This window comes from Hemibagrus wyckioides, linkage group LG03 (genome assembly GCF_019097595.1).
Source record: "Hemibagrus wyckioides isolate EC202008001 linkage group LG03, SWU_Hwy_1.0, whole genome shotgun sequence".
Lineage (NCBI taxonomy): Eukaryota > Metazoa > Chordata > Actinopteri > Siluriformes > Bagridae > Hemibagrus > Hemibagrus wyckioides.
Genome location: NC_080712.1, coordinates 31,544,010 through 31,567,965, shown reverse-complemented (window position 1 = coordinate 31,567,965; position 23,956 = coordinate 31,544,010). Strand labels below are relative to the sequence as shown.

Here is a 23,956-nt window from a genome sequence, read left to right as displayed (position 1 = left end):
ACAGTAGCTCAGTAGTATGAAAATAAAATAATTTCAGGCCCAAACTGCTAGTGATAGCAAAGCTTACAAAATAAAAATAATAATAATAATAATAATAATTGTTGTTACATGTAAACATTTTTTTTACTCTGATAAAACCTCTCCTCATAAAAAAATTCCTATTTCTTGTGAAGCACTGAGTCATGTCCAAGTCAGAACTTATTTTGTCCATTTTCTGCTTCTCTCTGTCTCCCTCTGTGTCTCTCTATCTGTCTCTTTTTGCCCCTCACTATCTCTCTCCCTCTGTCTGTCTCTCTCTCTCTCTCTCTCTCTCTCTATTTCTGTCTCTCTCTCTCTTTCTCTCTATCTCTCTGTCTGCCCCTCCCTCCCCTCTCCCTCATGATGTGAGAGTTGACTCTGTATTACTGGCACACCATTAGCATCAGAGAGCAAAAGAGCTCAAACACACAGTACACAACTCCCTCTCACATTACCTCTCCATCAAGCACACACACACACACACACACACCCCTCCATGATCCCTCTACACGCGCCTATTTCAATCACGCTCTCTTCCAAACCCGGCCAAGCGGAAAAGCCTAGGCATCGCAGGCGGCTGCTCAGTCATGAAACGATCCACAATCCAGCCATTAAAAAGCACAAAAAGCATGTAAAAAGCCTAATTCAGTTTGACTGAAAATGTACACTTCACAAAACAATGAAATCCATTGTCAGGAAATGCACAGCGTCGAGTTATTGAGTTCGCGGATAGATTCATCTGTACCGTCAGCTGCTTGTCATTTACCGCTTACGAGGTCTTTGAGGAAAAATGGGAGCGGCGAGAGAATGTGACACAAAGGATAATAGGCAGTGTGCTGAGTTGGTTGGATTGAAATTGCTTAAATTACGGGGTAGAGCTCAGAAAAGAACGCGGACATCACACAATCTGTAGAAGCAACTATGAATAAAGATGAGCAAGTTCCCCAGGAGATTCTCCAGAGCAGATTTTCTTTTATTCGTATCATCATCCTCGTCGTTCTAGCCATGATCCGTCAAGCTAAAATGCTAAAATGCTAAAAAAAAAAAAAAACATCATTCTGCCAAAGATTTACGAAATAATAAACATATCAGTATTTTTACCTTGTAGGGAAATGCTAATTTCTCATTCTTATTCTGTACAGAAGGGAAAAAAAACCATCATTCTGTGGTAACTGTATAAACCGTTGAATATGTATGGCCAAAATGGTAAAAAAAAATTCTTCTTTCTTCTAAAAGCCTTCCTGGAAAAGGATAGAAACAGGAAAGCTGACTAAATCTACAAAAAAAAATGTTTCAGAGCACTTACAGAATCACCATTAGCTTAATTGTAGCTAGTCATTGTGGTAGAGCTAGGAGTAAAAACATAATTACCTTTAAAAAATAAACACTGAAATATTGAAGCGTAAACAGGCCCTGAGGTAGGAAAGTAACAATCCAATATTTTCCTGAAGCAAAATAATGGTTTATTGATTAAACAACAGCTCAGTAATATGAGCTAGCTAGTTAGTTCATGTTATCTTGGCGCTAGCTGCTGAGAAGCTGCACAGATTCAAAAGAAATTGCCTTTTCTACACAATTCCTCTCATTTTTAATCTTTTTCCATCAGAGCTAGAACATAGTTACCAAGAAATCTTTTCAGTTGTGTGCATTTTTTCACTTACTGTAGTTCCTAATAGATTTTACCTCAGAAAAAAACAGATATCTGCTTTGAAATAATATTTTCTGATGTTGCTTGTATCAAATAAAAGACCCCCAAGGGGAAAAAAGCATCATAACTAACATAAGAAGGTGTTGAGAACTTTCTAGAACAGCAGCTCTGGCAGTAGTTACAGCTGCAAGTCAAATCATTTATATTAATGCGCTAACTGTAGTGTTATGGCTTTTATGCTGGAAGTTTCTGTGGAACAATGAAGAGGTAACATTAAATATAATATATAATAAGTTGTTATGTGATATTAAATTAATAATATAATATTAAATATTAACATTAAAGAGAGAGAGGGAGTGAGAGAAATGAGCGTCTGGTGAAGGACAGAGGTTTTAGCTGTTCTACTGTAAGTGATAGCTTGTTCCATAGGTGATGTTAAATGTAGCTATAAATGAATAAAAACTATAAATAAAATGTTTTAGTAGTAGTAGTAGTAAATTGCTGAGGTTTAGAAGGAACAAAAACACACAAAGTTTACAAGAATTTTGGATGGTAACCACTCATACGTTGTCGATTATTTTCCTCGAACAACATGTTTTATTTGTGTGTGTGTGTGTGTGTGTGTGTAACAGCGTTTCAAAGAGAGCTTCGACTTTTCTGTCACTGTGTGTGTGTACGGTGTCAACCTCAGGGTGGGAAAGTGTGCAGGAAAACATCTGTAGTGGCAGCTTTCCAGGTGAGACACACAGCTCTGCAGCACATCCCGACTTGTGACGAGGCGCTAAGAGGCTGTCGGGACATCTCGCTAGAGCAGAGCAGCGCTAATCACCTCCAGACTCTCAACAGGTTTCACGTTGGGGGAAATAAAAAGACTGTTTTGCTGTGAACTTTTATGGAGTGAAGCTGATTTTTAGTGTCAGAACACAGAACATGATAGCTGCTTGCTGGAATCTAAGTCTTGGTTGGTTGTTGTTAGACTTTTTGCTACTTTATATGGGTTTATAACATTCAAACCAGCATCAATTAACACCTTCACATCTTAATGTTCACTCATCCTTTACTCATGCTAATGCTAAATATGCTTTGCATAGTCAGAATATTGACAGATGAAAGCAACTTGAAGTGTGTTAGCTTGATTCTACTAGATTGATACTCAGGAAGTGCATCAATATCTTTAAAAATCTTTTTTTAATTTTTTTTTTTTTTTACATTTGCTTAAGGCAGAAATATCCGTAGCACATATTTAGCTATAGAAATACGATAGGCTCTGAATTTCAAGAAAAAAAATCCAACAAAGCCGCTCTCAAGCTCCCCATTGATCGTTCCTACAAGTTCTCCCAGCTTTGCTGTCTTCATGACTTGCATCAGCCGTTCCGATAGTCTTCGAAGTCTTTTGCTAACCGGCTCGCCCTTTAAACTGGAATCTTCTTTTTCTTTCGCTTCCACAATAGCAGCTCAGTGTAGCATGGCGCTAGCCTGGGGAAGTGTCAGTCATTTCAGCACAAAGCCCTTTTGTGTTGTATACTCCTACAGACCGCTTATCCCATTAGCCCTGTTAGCCGACGTCAAGAGGGGCGCTAGAGAAGCTATCGTTTTCCAGCTCCTTTCTCTCCATTTCTGTCTTTTTTGTTCTTGTAAATGCGCTGCTGTCCTCCTGGAGCTGGCTGCAGCTCAGAGAGAAATCTCCTGCGATAGCAAATCAATAGAGCGGCATGTTAAAATAGAAACTCCAGGCTGTGCGTACAAGAAATTATCGATTTTAGACTCCCATGCACTCACTCTTTCATTCTCTCTTTCTTTCTTTCTCTCTCTCTCTCTCTCTCTCTCTCTCTCTCTCTCTCTCTCTCTCCCCCCTGAAGCTCCTCTGTTTAAAGTGGATCAAAGGATTATCCTTCTGTTGCTAATACTCAGGTATATTGTTGCATCATCAAGCGCAATGTGCTCGAGTCAGAGGGGAAATGTCGGCCTCTCCGAGTCTTTAAAGAGAAAAAGCCAGTGTGGGGAAAGGGAAATGGAGCGCTGGGTCACACGTCATTAGGTTAGGAAAGCAGTTCGGCGCTATTCACGCAGAGCTTGTTATCAGCTCTGCGCTATTGATGGAGTGCGCGGGACATTTAGGGCCGCCACGGAGCATTTAGGCACTCCTCGAGGGATGTTAACACAGCGTAGTGTGGTGTTAATGAGGCCTTACGCAACATTAGAGCTCGTCCTTTAGCTGTAAAACCTGCGGCTTCCCACGGCTCCCCACACGCCCAACACACCATCTGGATGACTGGCGCTTTGAGGTCAGATGATCGCTAGCACACTAGCAGGGCACAGAGATAGAAAGCTCTTTGATGGGACATGTGGCAAGTTAAGGAGTGTGAAGGAGTAAGTGGGAGTTGGATACACATTGACCTTGACCAGCAGCCTCAGCAGGCCACATACTGGGATGAAAGTGGAAGATTATGAGGCGTGACGATCGCACAGACACACTGTATAAATCTAGACACAGATGTTTGTTCTTATTCGCCAAAGAAGAGACATTTTGCTGACTGACCAGCCACCCAGAATCCTGTTCTTGGCTAACATTTCTGCTGTTGTAGCACATCATTCTACTTTAAGAATTCTGAGATGCTCTTCTGCTCACCACAGTCAAGTTACCCCAGCCTTCCAGTCAGCTAAAACCAGTTTGCCCAGTCTCCTCTACAACAAGCATTTCCACACACACAACTTTCTATTCTCATGATGAAAATTTCCAATCGCTGGATGTTGTGTAATCTCTAGAGATGTTGTGCATCAAAATCCCAGGAGATCATCAGTACTCAAACCAGGAATCAACAACCCTTCCAGGGTCAAAGCCACATTTTACGCCATTCAGATGTTTGATGCGAATGCTGCTTATCCAGAGTGGCTTACCTGCATCTCATTTATACCAGAGCAGTTGAGGGTTAAGGGTCTTGCTCAAGGACCCCAGGGGTAACATCTTGGCAGAATTGGGATTTGAACTGACTGAGCAGTTATTCCAATTAAAATGGCCGGAGAGTGTATATATAAAATTACAACATAGCCCAATTTGAGATCCTCTATCTGTGTTTTTCCAACAGAATCTGTTGTTCAAGTTTGGTATAAAACAAAACTGTGTATCCTGCAGTTTGCTAAAGTTTGCGTTATTGCCATGCCCCGCTCCTCTTCATCATTTATTTATGCCACTTTATTACCGTCCTTCGGAGTGAGAAGCCAAGCCGAGCCTCAGAGTGATAGAGCAATTTCCTCTTGATTACAATGCCATCGAACACTCGTTGATTTGGAAAAGCTATCATTTGCATGTGAGTGGCTGGCCAACAACAAGCTGTAAAGCTCATGAAAGCTTTTTCTCTCCAAACGTCATTTTTCACTTTTTTTTCTTCTGCTTCGGTTTTTGCTAAGCTTCAATCGTTGCATGGTTTGTGCTTCTGTTTCGGTCTCTATGGCCTTTAAGAAAACGAGGTGTTAACATCGTTTTGAGCGTTCCCTTTGCTCCATACCACACTCTTCCAGCTGTGGTATGATAACAGAACGGAGTGCACAGATGTGTCCCGTGCAGCTTCGGCTTCTGGCATTGACTCCACGCTGCTTGAAAAATCATTTAGCTCAAGCTGACCAGCCCACAGTTCTCATGAGGGCTTTTTGATTGGATTCGGAGGAAAGGGAGAGATTTATCATGCTTAATAGACACTGGTGACAGCTGGAGTCAGCAGGGGCTTTGGCTCTCGTGCCAGACGAAACCGCAGTCAATCACCACCAATGCATGCCAATTTACACAATTATCCTGGGCAACACGTGCTACTCAGCGTGCCAGGCGGAATATTCAAATCGGCTACTATGCAGCGTCTTATCCTTTAAAGCAAGCATTTCCTTCAAATGCAAGCAGAAATCCAACAGCCGGCAGCTTGACTTTTGCCTTTGTATTTGATGTCAGCGTGAAAAGGTTAATGCTGCAGATCAACACCTCATCTGACAGAAGTGAAACCTGATGTGCTCTACAGCTCTTGTAGCCTATCTGCCTCAAGGCTCGACATTCTTGCTGGATGTTTTGAGATTCTTTTCAGCTCAGCGTGGTTGTAAAGAGTGGTTATTTGAGATACTGTAGCCTCTCAGTGAGCTCCAAGAAATCCGGCCATTCTCCAATGACCTGTAGTTATCTGTGTATAATACGTGATTCAAGCCCTTTTTATGACTGCATTGGTGTTCCAGTGGAAAGAGACTTTCAATCATTATAAAAAATGAATGATTTTGAGTCTGATATAAAAAGAGTGTTGGCTTTCAGAGTGTTTTAGACGCGTGTTTTTTCCTCTGTTTGATAACCATACACACAGATATATACCTTCAAATTTTGATGTTTAGGAAGAACTTGGGCCATCTCACATAGATGAAATATCATCATTTACTTTACCGAAGACGTTAAAAAAGAGGCAATAAATAATAAAAAAAAAAACAATTTCTTAAAGCTCTGAGTGTCTACTTTCATATGAGCTTTATATTAACCACCGCTGTGAAGTGGGACATGAGAAATACATTCAACACTGAAGGTGAAGTAGAGGTGATGGTGGCTATGTTATTGTTTATCTTGCATTAGCAGTACCAGCATCACTGGTGTACAGTTGAACCGCGGTATACGAATGCTCTCCCTTATGAATTTTTGCCTTAAGAATTGAAAATTTTGCAAGAAAATTGCATTGGCATTCAAAGCATTTTCAGCATACGAACAAACCTAACTGAACGCCGGCTAAGTTGTGCATACGTCCAGGAGCCGTTCAAAACTTGTTTGCGTCAGTGGAAAACAAAGCGAAGCAAGTTTACAAATTTTTTTCAGTCAGTGAAAGCTGTTGTGAAAGAGTCAACCCACGATCCCAACGTTGCCTTCGGCATGTGTTCAAAAGCTAGGTGATTTTTCGTGTGTTTTTTGTTGACAGATTGGTGTTGTGGGCGGTCTGCTCTATTTTTAGCCCAAGCTTGGTGGCACGACTTCCTGTGAGGAGCCTTGACATGGAATGCTTGGCTTGTTCTTTGTAAGCAGCCATACAGTTTACATACGCTTCGTATTGGTCATATTTCTGGGTGGCTGGAACGGATTATCTGTATTTACATTATTTCTTATTTAAACATTCATTTAGCAATACAAATTTTCAACTCAAGAACTTGCCTCCAAGAACGAATTAAATTCCTATGCCCGAGGTTCCACTGTATATGTATATGTACATATATTAAGCTCTTTTGTTGGACTTGTCATGAAACTAGAGAGAATTATTCTTTCACTTTGGTGTTGATGTGACATCACATCATGCTGATTTACCCCGGTACATCACCATACAGTGATGTAGTATTAATTTTCATACCACTTTAAACTGCAGGATATGTGCTTCAGCCATCTTTTTTTTGTTTTTGTATTACTATGATCAGTTTTTAATAAAAATGTCTCCCAAGCCAAGTTAAAATGGGTGATTCTAACCTCTTATGTTGTAACGTTCTATCCCTGTGTATACACGTCAAGACCAATCTTCAAGGCCATTATTCTGGATTACGTCCATTAAGTCATTAAAAGTGTATCATCCAGTAGGACAGAAGAATACTTTGGTGCATTTTTTGGTTCTTTAATGCATCTTCATCTTCCATTCCTGTAAGCAAAAATGAAGCATTTCTGCACTCTTTTTTATTTGGAAGTGATCGATTTTCTGTTTCTTTTCACTTCAGAGAGAGAGAGAGAGAGAGAGAATAAGAGGCATGCTGAACTTCTGCTTAGGCTAATGTTAGCTGAATCGATGATGTGATAATCAATATGACAAGACACAAAGAGAATAATCTAGCGATTGCGAGAAGGCTGGATGATTGACAGCTGAGCATTTTCTAGCTGACTAGAAATAAAACTCTGGGAGATTTCTAAATGTTTATTATAATTTTCCTTCGCAATTTTTGATACAATTTCTATTCCAGAAGCTTGAACCGTCGTTTTTGTCAATTCACAGTCTAATAATAAACAAATTAATCACATGTTGCTATAGTTACAACAAAAAAATAAAAACGTAGATGTTTTCTGTGTATTTAAGGAGACGTTTGTGGAAGGAGTCTCCAGTCTCAGAGTTTTGTATCACACATACAATCCTTTCCAGAAAATGGAAAGACTTTCTGATTTTACTAAGATTTTTTTTTCTTAATTTCAAGAGACAGAAAAATAGAGAGGATGGACGCAGGTAATGACAGGAACGAACTTGTTTCACAGGCAAAATTGTCCTGTGTTGTTCTTGATTTAATAAAAAAACGTCATTGGTAAATTGGTGCAGTTTAAAAGCATTTGCTTACTCGGACTATGGACTAATGGACGGACTTGTTGACCCTGTCTGGAGAATGGCCAGTGCTTACACTGGAGTATTTGAGGAACGATCCTGAAAAGCCCATTAATCTAATGAGAAATCAGCACCTTCAATCCTGCCAGGTCCTCCACTACAGCAGCGTTTGTATACTGTAGAATATGAAAGTAGTAAGAGAAGCCAGTTGATGTCTTCCAATCATGCGTCTGTGTTTATATTTTAACTCCATCACAATTAGATTTTTTTCCTCATGGAATTCCCAGCAAACCGAAACAAATCCATCGTCTCGGAATCCAGATTTTCCTCTGTCTTTTTCTCAGACACACAAGCTGCTCGATGGAGTTTCACTTGTTCACTAGACCTGAGAATGTCTGCAGCGTCCCGCCATCACGCCCGTGTCGTCAATGCAAACAGCAGTTCATCCGCTCTACAGTGTGTTGTTTCCATGGTGACTTCTGATCAACAGGAAACTAGGGACTGGGGTGGAATTTTTACCGTTTATCGTCAGTATCATGATTATCATCATCATTATACCATGGTGCTCTTAAATTCTTGATTCTGATTGGTCAGGAGTTATCTTTATGGTTATATTTCCATAAGAGATTCTAATACCTGATTGTTGCTATGGTAACAAGGCTCAACAAATGAGAAATGATGCTGTTTTTTAACAAAGAAAACAAGGAGTCACTGGTGATATGGTGGAAGTTTCCTAGAAGGAGGCCGTACTGTGATGTTGCCGGTACGTACTGTGTTGGCTGTTACTACTACCGGTTGCCATGGTAATAACGTTTCTCAGCGAGCATTCCAATGAATCAGATTTCTTTGCTGCTAAAATGAAACGTTCTAGTGGGAGATTTGGTGTTTGTGTATAAAATTCTGCTTCATATCATATAAGATGAAGGAGACGCAGTGTGTTCTGTCTGAACTCTCAACTTTGAGGCGTCGCTGGACACGTCCACTTTCCTGTTGCCAGCTCAGATCTCAGGAGTTTGTGCTTTCCAATTTCATTCAATTTCGTTTCATGTTTCATGGATGTTGGTATAAGTAAAAATGGATAAAAATCTCAACAAGATATGTTGACAAGATGGATTCTGGCCAATGGTAGTCATGGTGCACGGTCACTCCAGTGTATTCCCACACCTTTAATAACATTTATTATTATAAATTGTTATTATTATTATAAATTATTTGTTTATTTTGCGTGTGTGAAGCATGTTTCTTGGACTGTATCTGTCTCTTTCTGAGAATGTTCTTGTCTTATTATTTCACCTTTCTCTAATAACTTTGAGATCTAAAACTGCACTAACCCAGTGATCCTCAGGTCGTTTGAATGATCTTAGCTGCCGTGAATCTATTGCTGTGTTGTTGTTTTTTGTTCATTATGAGAGATTTACATTTTATTTGCTAAAAATGTACTTATTACTATTAATGAATGGATAAAATAGAGAATAGATTTTTCTAGAAATTGTACAGATTGTAAATGACCCATGACATGTTTGGTGTCCGGTGTGTCTTTTTTTGTCTTGTTTTGCTCTGAAGCTATGAAAGCTGATGGAAGAGTCTAATGTAAATCTGTCCATGGCTTGCGTCTGTCATTTAAAGCAATTACAGCTGAATGAAACTGAATTAATAATGTAAATACAATTAAAAGATTAAAGAAGGAAACACTGGGTGCCAAATAAGTCTTGGCTTTTGAATAATTCCTATTATTTCTGGGGTTTTTTTAAATTATTATTATGCAAATGATACAAAATGTCAATCTAAACAAACTTTTAAAATTTTGTAAAAATTAATACATTTTTTTTTTTAGATTTCATTAAAACCCTAACACAGCATTTTAATTAAGTCTCCATTCTGTTCACCGTTCTCACCAGCTAGCTTCGTGGGATTTTGTGAAATCGTGTTATATGAATAGAATTTGAACAGAATTTTACATAAAATCTAAATCTAGCGAGTCTTGTTTGCAGAGGGAGACACCAACAGCGGCCACCGGAGTGCTCCAGTCACCATGACCCCGGCCCAAAACCCTGGTAGAAACAAGAGATCAAACCCCGCTTGGGCTGTTCTGGGTAAATAACCCACTACTGCATGCTGAACTGGGAGACAAACTTGTGTGTGTGTGTGTGTGTGAGAGAGAGAAAGCGATAGAAAGAAAAGAAGGCAGTATAAGTCTGAGTGCTCTAAGGTCATATATCATATAAAGACTTTGGATTCTAGTGACGTGCCTTTGAAGCGATGATCCCTGGAAAAAGTGAAGGTGTGTGTTACAGGGCTGAGAGACTGGAAGTCAACATGTCAGTCAAAACCAGTGTGCGAACAATGCGTTAGAGTTCTCAAGCAGGATTGCATCATTCTTCACTAAGAGATGTTAAAAAAAAAAAAAGTTTACTTTTTTTTTACTTTAAGTAATAGTGATGTAAGCGGCCTTGCTGGTTGCCATGGTTACACTTGTGCTGATTGGCAGGAATACAGTGTTACAATTAAAACGTTCCACCGTTTTACCATATTCCATACTCCAGTGTTCAGTGTTCAGCATAACACTCTGACTGAACACTCTGACCACTCTGAACTCTCTGACTGAACACTATGAACACTCTGACTGAACACTCTGACCACTCTGACCACTCTGACTGAACACTCTGACCACTCTGAACACTCTGACTGAACACCACCATATTCCAGCGGGTGTAGGAAAATAATCCTGAGGATGAAGAAGAAGTTAAGTTGAGTATCTTTTTGTAATAGCATGGAGTGTTTTATTTTTGTTCCCACAGCAAGCGATTTTTTGCATTCACACCATTATTTTTTTTTATCCATTTATAGTTACATTTAATGGTACCTCATTAAACGTATCATTATTCCAAGGATTGAAATGAAAGGATGAGGACAAATTCAGATTTCAATCCATCTCCATCTCTCTCTTTCTCTCTCTCTCTCTCTCTCTCTCTTGCTGTACGAGTCATGGCTGGAGGCAAGATTACATCACTTTAGCTCTGATTCACTGTAACTGTGTGAAGCTCTATGCCAGTGGCTCTGTCTGACCCCCACACTGTGATCGCAGCGAAGTACTGCTCACTTTTCCGTCAAGCCAATGGACAAAACCGAACCCATCCTCCGTTATCCTGATCCTTCTTTTCACAGACCTTCCACAAAATCTTACATACGTAACTAAGTATCATAAAATTGTCATTGTTAAAAATCCATAATCTGCTGATGATTATTTTCCGATATCAGAATATTTAAGAAGGACACTCTGGATGGATCAGCTCAAAAATCATAGGAAAAAAAAGCTGTGACGTGAAATATGAAGAGCAGATGAAAGCGCCAGCGTTTTGCCTTTCTTCACTGAAGCCTATACTTACAGAGGATGAATTATTCATGGCTTTTAGCACAGTGTGAGCCTCATGATGGAAGTGGAACCATTTTGTGTTTGCCCCGCTGAACGTGGGCCTTTTGTTCACGTGTTGAACAACCTTGTTACAAGATGTACTGCTCGCTTTAAACAGAAGACAAAAGGAAATAAAAGAATATTAATTGTTCCTGGATGTGAGATTAACATTTTAAAGTCGCAGAAGTAAAGCATTCAGTAATTCCACTGTAACAGACTCGTAGTAGAGTGCTGCGGTCGGCCCTCTTCCGCATACACGAGCTCAGACATGCCCAGGGTTGGCTAGTGTCACTGTGATTGACAGGACAGATACATCTCCCATACAGTACGACACAGTTATGCTTTCTTGGAACGGATTCATTGTAAATGGTGTTAAATTTCTGCATTCCACTGGTAATATTTATGAAATTAAATAATACACAGAAATGTCAAATTAAACCTAAAATCTAGCTCTCGACCTCTGAAAACTTTGTTGCTCCAATTTTGGGGCGTTTCCATTTAAAACCACATTTCCATATATGGTAAATTGTAGGTGTGTCTCTATACTGACATGAAAAAGGTGGATGCAAATGTCACTATTTTCAACCTTCAGAACTTTGCCTTGCGTATATGACTATCATTTAAAAAATTGAGAAAGAAATAATTTAGAATAATTTTCTAACATACTGTAGATTAATGGTGAATATACTTCTGTACAGATACAAAAGTTTTCAAAGAAAAGAAAAAAAAATACAGACTAACACACTAAAGCTAACACGAAATATCTAAATCTCAAACACCAATAAAATCCATTGTAACAGACTTGTAGGAACGTGCTGCAGTCGGCCCTCTTCCACATGCACAAGCTCAGACATGCCCAGGATTGGCTAGTGCTGCTGGGATTGACAGGGCAGATACAGTAAGGCCACACCTCCCATACAATAAGCTTTCTTGGAACGGATTCATAATTCTAACCCTGAGCTTGGGTTAGGATTTCTGTTTTTCCTTTAAAATGCAGCAAAGCGAGTGGAGACCTCTAATCAGATCACCACATCCATTTTAAATCCAAACTGTCCCCTAAAGAGCAGAACGGTTCTTGCTTTTAAGGTGGAAAGCTCGGCCTCGAGCTGCCCGATAACGTTAAGTTCACAGTGAGAAAGAAGCCAGTGCGGTAATTGTCCTGAAATAGCTGAAGCGGCAGTGATGAAATCTCAAGGATATAAATGTAATGAGCTCAAACATGCAGCATAAAAATATATAAAACTCTAGATTTCTGCAAATTAGTGCCAAATGATTCTCCATTAAAATGAACTCCAAGAGCACTGCATTCTTAATGGGGTTACTCAAAGGTTCTGTGGATGGTTAAGGGTTCAAGCTTTCTCTTGGAAAGATTTCTCAAGAAGAAAAGCCTCTGGGGATCGTTAAGAGTTCCCGAAAATCCTTTATGGCGCTAGACCTAAATATGATCCAGGTTTTTTTTTTTATTTAAATATATTTTTCCGGTAAAGTGTTATGTCAAAAGTTCTGGAAGCTTCTTCTATGAGTTCCGCTCCCTGACAGCCAGCTATCCGTTTCATCCATCAAACCATCATGTGTTTTCTTGTATTTAGACAAAAGCAGCCAATTCATTTAAATGTATTGTGTGGAGTTGTTCAGAATGTGTGACACCCCGCATTCATATCGTGAGACTCCAGACTCGGAGGTGTGTAATATATTTATAATATATGACACTCAGCCTCTTTCTATATTTTGTAAATGAGCCAAAAACCCACACATCCTGTCTTCCAAAGTCATTTTTTTTTTACCATGGATTTCAATGTGACCTCAAATGGTAGGGTTGTTCACGTAGGCTGAATCTCACCCAAGAGATTCGCTTCGACATGGTCTGTGTATAAACACATGTAGAACAGTCCCTGGGTTTGTCCTTTGTGCTGAAATTTCTCTCTTTTTTCATTGTTTCTTCCCAACCATTCATTCGAACCTGAGACCCTGAAACCCTCTTACCTTTAACACCACTTTATTTCTCCGCATCGTTCTGATCGACAGCATAGAATCAAATAAAATGAAAAAAAAAAAAAATAGGCTTCTATGAATATTTAAAACTTCACCCTAGCATATTAGCATACAGCCCTCCAGACAGGCAAATACCCATCCCAGGCGCCCTAGATAATATTTGTATTTTTGGCAGCGGAACAGAAATTAAACTCGTAACATTAGCATAACAGACAGCGCCGCGGCCCTGGTGTAAATAATCCGAGCTGGTTTTGAGGGGAGGGTGGAATTGTTTCTGTTCTTTTCTCTCCTCCTGTGTGCTGTTGATTTAGTCACTGGCCGTTTGTGATCGGCGCTTATGAAAGGATGAATGCTGTAAGTGAGTCAGCGGGCCCTTTCCGTTCCATTTACAGACGAATAATCAGCGCCACGCGACAGGTGACCAGGCCGAGAACAGAAGACAGAGAGACCTTGAAATTACGTTCCGGTTTTAGAGCATTATCGTGATCCAAGCTGGCGTGGCAAGCATCCTGCGGGGCAGTGTGGGTAATGAGAGTGTTTGTTTGCGCCAAAGGTTTTTCAACCACTAAATTAGCATCTAGCTTTAATTCCCGCCGTCATTACAGAGGCCACCTGTTGCCTGGAACGCTGAGTCAAAAGGCTGGGAGGAGATTTCTGGCCTGACTCGGGTGTCTCATTCTGGTTTAAGATCCAGTGTTAGTGGTTTTCACAACTTGTTCCTTATCCATAATTCATGCTGATTGACTGAAACATGAGGAGGCAGGAGAGAGGACGAGTACGCTGTGTGTCCTGGCTGGTGGGGGTGCTGGGGGGTGGGGGTGTAACTCTATATTACAGCACTGAAGGTGGATGTTCTGTTTAACTAATGATGTGGAAGGAGACATTAATTAACATTTATAGAAGGAGTCTCCAGTGTCAGAGCTGTAAGGCTGTAATTTGGGGTTTTGTTTTGTTAGCTATTGTGCTATAACTTGCTATAACATTACTGTAACTCTAAATGGATAAAAAGATGTGCTCTTAGATAAAAAGATATGTCTCTATACTGACATGACATGTCACATGCAAATGGTGGAACTTTGTCTTGCGAATATGAGCTGTGTTTAAACATTTAAAAAAAATTACACATGAAGAAAGAAATAATTCTAACATACTGCTGATAAAAAAATATAATAAAATAAAAAAATTCTAATATAAATAAATAAATAAATACATTTAAATAAATAAATAAATGAAAAAGGACTGCTTTCTAAAAGAATTCCATGTGGTACTAAAATCGATATGGCTAAACTGTAAATATATTTTTCTTCACAAAAACACACAAAAGCTACACGAAATATCTGAAGCTCAAACACCAATAAAATCCTAAAATAATTAAATTTTTAAAAAACAAGTCAAGTAGTTCAAGCCCTAGTTCTGGCACTCACACTGTGCACCATTTTTCTGAAACCATACCGAGTGACGGACAAAACAGTTTGCGGCAAAAAGCTCAGCACGGAAGCTGATTGCCATCGTTTTTTTTTTCTTTGGATGACTCCATCCACTTAGATACGCCGTGGTAAAGCTTCCCACCTGTGTGTGTGTATGTGTGTGTGTGTGTTGGCACTTTGGCACCCTATTGGGATGAGTTTATAAAAATGCCACTTCTTTTCGCTCGACTTATTCGCTTAATTTTTATTTCCCTCCTGAAGTGTAGTCAGTCATGGTAGAGGCTCCTGTATTACAGTCCAAATCCCCAGCCAGGGATTTTCCTCGCCTCTTAATTCACAGATTTACATGCAAAGCGACCAGGGCATTTTTTTTCTTAAAGAAGACAGCCGAGGCTGAAACGTAGCCTCTGATTCGAGAGCCAGAATGAATCTGAGCTTGTCATGAAAAATGAAGGTTAGTTGTTGAAACGCATCTGTTTAGGTCAGGACTTAAACGCAATGAAGGTCCAATTGAGCAGCTGTTCAAATTGTATCGCTGTCTATTAGAACATTTGTAGCCAAGCTGTTTGACTTTGCTCTAGTTATTTAACAATATTTTACTGGATGATTCTCTCACTTTTTTTCCACTTCCTCTATATGCTTTGTTTCAGTAAATGGAAAAACACTTTGCGTTTAAAGGAAACTGATCCACAGTGAATCAGAGTCACTGTTTCCAGCTCGATGTTGATTATTTTCCCGTGACGCCATGTTCCCAAAGTGTATTTTTTCCTCTTACCCAACAGCAGTCTTTCAGTTTAACGTTACGAGAAATCTATAAAACAGTTTGTTCCTGTTATTGCTTACGTTAGAGCAGCTTCACACAGCCGTGTACTCGTTTTCTCTGGAAGTTTTAAAAAAGTTTTAATAAAGAGATAAACCTCGACCTTCTCCTTCCTGTGAACCTACTTTTGAGCATTACGAAGCACTGACACTGGTGACTCCTTCCTTAAATGTAGCATATTCTATTAGAGAATTAAAATAAAACAAATATATGACTTTAAGCTTGAAATGTTTCTATTTTTCTATTAGCAGATAATTCTCTCGTTCTTATTTTCAGCATTAATTTCTAGAAAGAACTAAATGTCTGGCCTTTACAACAAATAAATAAAATAAAACAAAAATTATGTTGTATAATTCAATTTTAAGCTTAAAATAATTAAAATCATCCACAAAGAGGCTGAATAATCTTATATTTATTTTAAAATAATCTATATATCATATTTGCTCATATTTAACACATTCAAAATAGTTTTATTTGCTGAAATATATATATTTTTAAAATTTATAATTATACAGAAACCATTACGAAGAAAATTAAGAAGCAACCACTGGACCTGATCATTTCTCATGAAATTGATTTTTTTTCCAGTAATATTAAAATAAGTCACAGTTTCATCTTCTTCTATCGATCTGTCAGAATTATTTTTTTTCTCTCTTTTCAGCTCCTCAGTTTTTCGTACCTGCTCGATAGCAGACAAATCATATTAAACAACACCAGAAAGTCCAAAACACAGCTGTGGTTTTTAAAACTACTGAAAATAGATATTTTATACTTTCTATAATTAAAATGCAAGAAAATACAGTGGCAGGTTGTATAGATTTATCTCAAAATCTACAAAATTTAAAATAAAGTAACTGAGCACATCAGTAATAATTAGCTAACGAGACATACACATGATGTAGAAAAAATGTAGCTTTGCAGGAAGTAATAAAAAATCTCAGTGTGATGTCAATGGAACAGGTATTAATGAACTTGATTAGCCGCTTGAGTATCTGCTGTGTATCTGAAAGTACAGCTACAAATCACACAAGCATGTCGTCGGTGCAGGACCTTAGCTTTAAACCCCTGAACATCTGAAATGTATTTAATTCACCGGTTACACAAAGCTGGTGCGACGGTGTCATGGGTTACATTTCAAACCAAGCAACAAGAACCGGCTTTAACCTCTTTACGGAACGCTAATTAAATGATGTTTTCACACACGCGAGGCTTAGAACACATCAAAATGCGATGTCTTGTGTTAAATTAGATTTCCGTGCGGCGTCTCGTGTGACAAGAAAAAAAAACAACTTCTGCCTCGAGTGGTTAGCGTTAGTGAACGTTAGCAAAGGTTAAGGTTTCAGCAGGGAATGTATATAGTGAGACACCTGTTCTTGCTTCGGAAAAAAAGGTCAGCCGGAACGCCAGGGTGGGGTCATGTGATCGCTTGCCATCTGCCGGGCACTGGATAGGAGGAATCGCAAACGCACACCCTATCACGCACACACACTCAGGCAGTCTGAGAGTTCTCTGGATAACATCATTAGAGACCGGCTCATTAAGCGGGATCATTAAACTCGGGCTTTTAGGTTTCAAATCGTGTACTTCGGTTTGATCAGGGATCGGGATAAATATGATTTGAGATGGTACATGAGATATGATTAGATTATAGATGGAATTGTGTAACATCGTGAAAGGTTCAGAGTGAAGAACTTGTCTAGAATGCATCCATCCATCCATCAATCCATTTTCTGTAGCACATTTATCCTACGCAGGGTCATGTGGAACCTGGAGTCCACCCCAAGGGACATGGGGTACAAGGAGGTGCGAAAACTGGATGACCTGGCAACCCGTTGACACACTGTGGACAATTTAATTTAATTCAATTCAATTTTATTTGTATAGCGCTTTTAATAATGGACATTGTCTCAAAGCAGCCTTACAGAACATAAGAAATATGGTAGAAAAAGACTAATATTGGACTCATATTTCAATGTATTTGTATTAATCCCTAATGAGCAAGCCTGACTCGACTGTGGTGATGAAAAACTCTCTTAGATGGTAAGAGGAACAAACCTTGACTCAAAAGGGAACGTCATCGCCATTTAAAATTTTTGAGATGTCAGTCAGAATACAACACATGCAGTTGGATTGAAGGAGGAAACCGGAGAACCCTGAGGAACCATCCGGAAAGCATGTGAAGACATACAACCTGAACCCACATCAAACATCTACAATTAACTTCCTATTCGCTTCACTTCTTCTGATACGCTTTTGCCCTGCAAAGATCTTCACCTGTGATTATCATCATTTATCATGCAGGTGAATTTCCCTAGCGATGCTCCCGGGAAAATGCTTCAGCGATCTCGTGACGGCGTGTTGCCTGCCGATGATTTTGGGGGAAAAAGGCGGTAAATAGAAGCAGCTGGAGCTGAGAATTGTGGCCGGCCGTTTGAGAACAGAGGAAGCAATTCGTTTGTGGGAGAGTCGACGCTGGAGAGATGCCATGTTTAGCCAACGTGGGTGTGAACTTGTGGGAAATTAATGATGATTGCCAGTCTGCTGAGGGATTTGTTTGGAAGCAAGTGCTGAAATTAAATGTATCGAGAAGACTGAATGAGTGCTCTGTAATCAGCTTAGAGGAACCTTTTACTCGTTAGACGTCGAGCGACGGACGCATAAGAAAGAAAAGTAATCACATCAATACAAACAACAAAACAAACGGAAATTCCTCTTTAGCGCTGGATCTCTGGGTCTTGTACACCCAATTCCTCGGAATGCTCATTGAGTTAGATGTTGATCAGTAGATCCACTGTTTCCGATTTCCTTGTGGTTTTGCAGCACATTCACAATAGTGGAGCTTTGCCATCTTTTGGTGTTACACAACACACAAGTTCTGGGAAAGTGAGCTTCGGTTTATGGGAACGCCACATAGAGCTGAGGTTGTGCGGTGATGGAAATGTAAATTATCCTGTTCAGGTTTGAGAAGAAAAATAATCGGGTTCAACAAAACGTTATAATAATTTGAGAATTGTATGTCTATTTTTTCCGCTACTTTGTCTAGAAACATTCGATCGTTGAGGCAACGTGCATTTTTTAATGCCAAGCTTAACAAACAAAGTCTACGGGAACTTCTAAAAACTTCTACATCATATTTCTACACAATGGTAAATATGAGTGAAATTGCACCTCACCCCCACTTAAAAAAGTTCCTATTTCAACCCTCACACTTACCCCATATGCATTTAATCAGCCGCGACCACCGACATCTGACGTTTGCCTTGTTTTTGTCTTTGCTTTACTCGTGTAATGAGGTTGCTAATAAATAAGCAAAGCTGTTACATTAGCATTATACCAGCAAAATGCATGCCTGAATGAAGAAACTTTGTCCTTATTCATTAATTATGTTTTGATACTGAGGCTTGACAGAATCAGCTTTAGTGTTTCTAAGGCTCTAGAATTGCTAATACACTTTTTTTTTTGCTAGTTTTTCGTATAGTTATTATGTAAATGTCATGGCCATGAACTTTAATTTAAGCACAAAGCTTGTTCCAGCCTATCGTAAAAATTAGGCTGTATTTCAGTCTCAGTGAATAAGCACCAACTGACCAGAGGTGTCTGTGGATATTGATTATTAGCATGGATTCAACTAAAGGGAATTTCTGTTCTGTGCATTATGTTTGCAAAAGTATTTGACCATCACACCTATACTTTGTGAGAGTTTAATAGCAAACTGAGAGAACTAGCTAGTAATACAGCATTGTCTACATGTCTCATTGAACATACTTTATATCACTGAGGGTTTTAAAAGGTAATGAAAATCCAAAAAATGTTGTGATTAGGGTGAGGAGAAGTCTTTATCGAAGCCAGTACAGTGCAGAAATATCGCTCATCATAATGCATTCCCTCTTTCCCAGGAATCTGTCTGTCTACTGATCCATAAAGCCTTGTACTATAATGTGTGTGTGTGTGTGTGTGTGTGTGTGTAGTGTAGTGTGTGCCTGGCTAGTTTTCCAAGTACTAGCCTTCTGAAAAGGTCTCAAACATCAACATGTAATCATACATGATGGAAAAACTTTTATTACACTAAAATCTGAATCTAACACTATCTTCAGGAAATCCTCAGTTTTACTAGCATTCACTGCCTAGCAGTTTAGTGATCTCCATCCATCTATCCATAATTTCTCTCTCTTTCTCTAGTAGTGTTTGTCTTTATTCTGGTCTCATTCATTTCTGAATATTATTCTGTATTTGTCCACACATTTACAGTCAGTCGTTTTTCATTGGGCAGCAGACACTGTTATTGAAAATCCCACATTTTGCTTTAATCGCTTTAAAATTCTATAATTATCAAAGATGCCGCATGAGACGTGTTGTATCTTAGTAACTGTGCAGACACGGGTTACACAATATGTCTCAATAATGCCTCTGGATAGATAACATTTGCATTTCATCACTTCGATCAATCCTACATCTTCAATGCCAAGTGGATTCATTCACTGTCTTCGCTTCGCTACGTAGGGTAGAATATGACATCTGTAGACTATAGAACTATAGAATTATTGTTCAGAATTTTATATTTGTACACTTATTAATGACATACACACTCGACTTGAGGTTTCTTGCTGTCTTTAGCTCCTGCAGGCCAACGAACATCTCGTATCTTGTGTTCAGTGGGAGCAGTGAGGGGGAAAGAAGTGACATGCTGGTTTAACATAAACGAACCATATATTAACATATATTAACATCTATTAAGCATAAAAATAATTTGTGTTATTTTGTTTCCTGTCAGTGTAATTAAATCTGTGAATTTATTTGACTTTTTTTGGCTAATTGAGTCAGTAGATAGCATAGACAGTAGTGATGTGTCATTTGCAAATGAGTCGACTCTTTGATTCGACTCCTCGACTTGACACTTTTAGCTGATTGAATTGAGACCAGACTCTCATTTATTTATCTGTTTAATTTGAGTCTCTGCAGGTGATTCTTAGGGTGTTATTAAATCCAAAGCTTGCACCCGAATGTCTTTCCAACATCCGAGCTGTGCGTTAGTGTGAAGGGTGTGTTTAACTCTCGGGTGCGGTGGAAGTGCTGTGCTGCAGCGTGTTGATGTGTTGCATATACACAGAGTATTAGTCGAGATAATTAATTATTTGGATAAATAGCAGCGGAGCACAGATGCGGCAAGAACGATAATGTTAACGCAGGGGTGCTTGCTGTATTTGTCACCGCACATTAATTGTGCCTTAACACTTATTAAAATGGATTTTACAAAGTAAGATGTTATTTTGTTAATTAGGAGGTCGAGTAGGATTTCATGAAACAATTAAAGCCAAAGAAGAACAATGGCTGGAAAAGACAGAGGAAAAAAATGCCAAGGAGCCACTCAGGAGTCGACTCAATTGAGTCGACTCATAAATGATTAATTTCCATTGCTGAAAGATGGTAATTGATCAGGATTGACTCAACTCCTGAATGATTCATTTCCATTGCAAACTGACACCGGTAATTAACCAGGATTGAGTCGACTCCTGAATGATTCATTTCCATTGCCAACAGACACCAGTACTTGACCAGGATTGAGTCGACTCCTTAATGATTCAGTTCTATTACCAACAGACACCGGTAATTGATCAGGATTGAGTCGAATCTTTAATGATTCAATTCCATGGACAACGAACACCAGTAATTGATCAGGATTGAGTCGACACCTCAGTGATTCATTTCCATTGCCAACAGACACTTTTAACTGATCAGGATTGAGTCGACTGAATGATTCACTTCCATTGCTAACAGACACTTGAAATTGATCAGAATTGAGGTGACTCCTGATTGATTCATTTCCTTTTCCAACTTGAAAAAGTGAACTAAATGGTGTGTAGATGCAAGGTTTGGCTGATGAACGATGATTTGGTTTTTTAGAAAAGACAAAGGAGGGAAGGTAAAGTGAACTAATAGGTATCCTGGGACTGAGAGAATCTGTGTGTGTGTTCCTTCTGAAGCTGACAACAGCATTACGGAGTACATTTGAAATTCATAGCACTTAATGACATGAAGCCTCTTAATCCAGGAAAAATCGATCCTTAATAACCTTTGAAACTGTACATTTGCTCCTTCGTCGCTGCCAAAAGCCGTATCACGCACTCCAGAGGCTCGGCTCTTCGTTCCCTCGCATTAGCATTAAAGACCATAAAGCAGCATTAACCCTCATTTTATAACAATACAACTCTACGATGTCTTTTCAAAAGCCGATATATCGCGTTCTCGTCTGAATTATTCAGCAACACTAACTGGATTTATGGAGATAGATAAACGTGTTCCTCTCAGGTCAAAATAATCTCCATTTTTTATTGTGCATTAGAGACATTAGGTTCTTTTTAGGATCTAACCTATATGATTTATTCTATAATAAAATCTACTGAAACAATCATTCTAACATTTTAATTTTGCATTGGAATTAGCAGGCTAATTGCTGATGGATTATTATGCTGTCTAAAGTATCCACTGTCCATACCTAAAATTGTTATTATCTATCTATCTATCTATCTATCTATCTATCTATCTATCTATCTATCTATCTATCTATCTATCTATCTATCTATCTATCTATCTATCTTATTTTATTGCCAATTCTAAGTTGGAATTCAGGGCTTCTTGTACAAATTACACTGTGCTGTTGCTTAGCGAGTGAAACTGCATTTTATCTTGAACCTTGAGCCACAGCGGTGTTTGTACTTTAAGTCACAGCGCTGACCCTGATTTCACAAACGGCTGCTAAACGATTCCTCCCACAGTAAACGCCTGACCTGCTTTCGCACATAAACACGCCGGACCAAAGGCTGAAGGTGGAACATTTTGTCCGCCTGGCGTCCGGAGACACAGCACCCTGAGCACACGCCTGTAATTACCCGGCCGAGCTGCGCGTACAGCCGGGTGGCTACGGGGCTGATCTCCAGCGAGCGTGAGATTAAGTCCAGGATGGAGCTCTAGCCTCGAGCTGCTGCCCATAGGAGCCTTTTTAATAACATGGAGAGCTTCTCCCACACGTGGCTGGAAGAAAGAAACAGTGCTTGACATGGCAGTGGGAGGGAACGATGCTCACACATCAGTGTGTATTGTCTCATTAGAACAGCTTAACCTTCAAAAAAAAAATAACAATATTGATGCAGAATTTAATAACAGCTTCAGTTTTTCAGCCTCATAGCCAACGACACACACCAGGCCAGGTCAGAACAGAGACAGGAAATAAAACTAAAATAAAAAACACTCATAAGATTCCGGTAGAAAATGTATTCCTGAGTAATAATAATAACTCAGTGGAGTTTTATATTACTTTCTTGATACAAAATAATAAAAACAGCTTCAGTGGCAGTTTTGTCCTCACAGCAGCTGGACTTTTTAATCGCAGCATTAGGATTAGAAACTGGTGTAAATGGAAATAAATCACTTCAGGATGTGATCAAGCTTCCTGTTCTTCCTGATGTTCGGCAGTCAGCAGTCGTTCCCACATCACTGACACTGGAGACTCCTTTCATAAACCTCAAATAAAGTTCTCCTTAAAGAAAACTCCATCATATCAATCATTACAGATTTCTCTCTGGCCCACACTAACAGATTTGGCATTGTGACTGCTGACCTTCCTTCCTTCCTTCCTTCCTTCCTTCCTTCCTTCTGACTGCTGACCTTCCTTCCTTCCTTCCTTCTGACTGCTGACCTTCCTTCCTTCCTTCCTTCCTTCCTTCCTTCCTTCCTTCCTTCAGTCCTCCTGACTGCTGACTCTAGTTTCCTTCCTTCGTTCCTCTCTTCCTTCCTTCCTTCCTTCCTTCCTTCCTTCCTTCAGTCCTTCTGACTGCTGACCGTGGTTCCTTCCTTCCGTCCTCCCTGCCTTTCTTCTTTCTGACTGCTGACCATCCTTCTGTCCTTCTTTTCTTATGACTGCTGACTGTCCTTCCTTTCTTCCTTCCTTCCTTCAATTTTTCTGCCTCTTTTTTTGACCCCCTCTGCCTCTGTTATCTTACATTACTTACAATATCTTACACTGTGCCCATCTCTCCCTCTCTCTCTCTCTCTTTCTCTCTCTGTGTCTCTTTCTTTCTTTCTTTCTTTCTTTCTTTCTTTCTTTCTTTCCAATCTTAGCCTCACACTCTCTTGTTCTTCCTCTCTCTATTTTCTTCCTCTCTCTCTCTACCTCTCTCTCTCTTTTTTTCTTATCCGTCTCTGATGTTCTTTCTCCATCTCTCCCTCTCTCTATCCCCCTCTTTCTCGGTCTCTCTCTGTCTCTCTGCACTGATGAATAATAGAAGATGTTTTTTTTTTTCCCAGAGTCGCTGTAGTTCAGGAGATGGGACAGAGGTACAA

At 39.4% G+C, this 23,956-nt stretch overlaps 1 protein-coding gene across 2 annotated transcripts in view; it reads left to right on the top strand.

Moving 5' to 3' along the window:
• The window catches only part of gfra1a (gdnf family receptor alpha 1a), a 79,464-nt gene that overhangs the window by 6,803 nt on the left and 48,705 nt on the right, over positions 1 to 23,956 (top strand). Inside the window, exon 4 of one of the 2 annotated variants that reach the window (XM_058385908.1) lies at positions 9,960 to 10,061. The exons of the other annotated variant lie outside the window; for it this stretch is intronic. Coding sequence (XP_058241891.1) covers positions 9,960 to 10,061 — 102 coding nt within the window. The remainder of the gene's footprint in view (positions 1 to 9,959; positions 10,062 to 23,956) is intronic. 2 annotated transcript variants of the gene reach the window in all.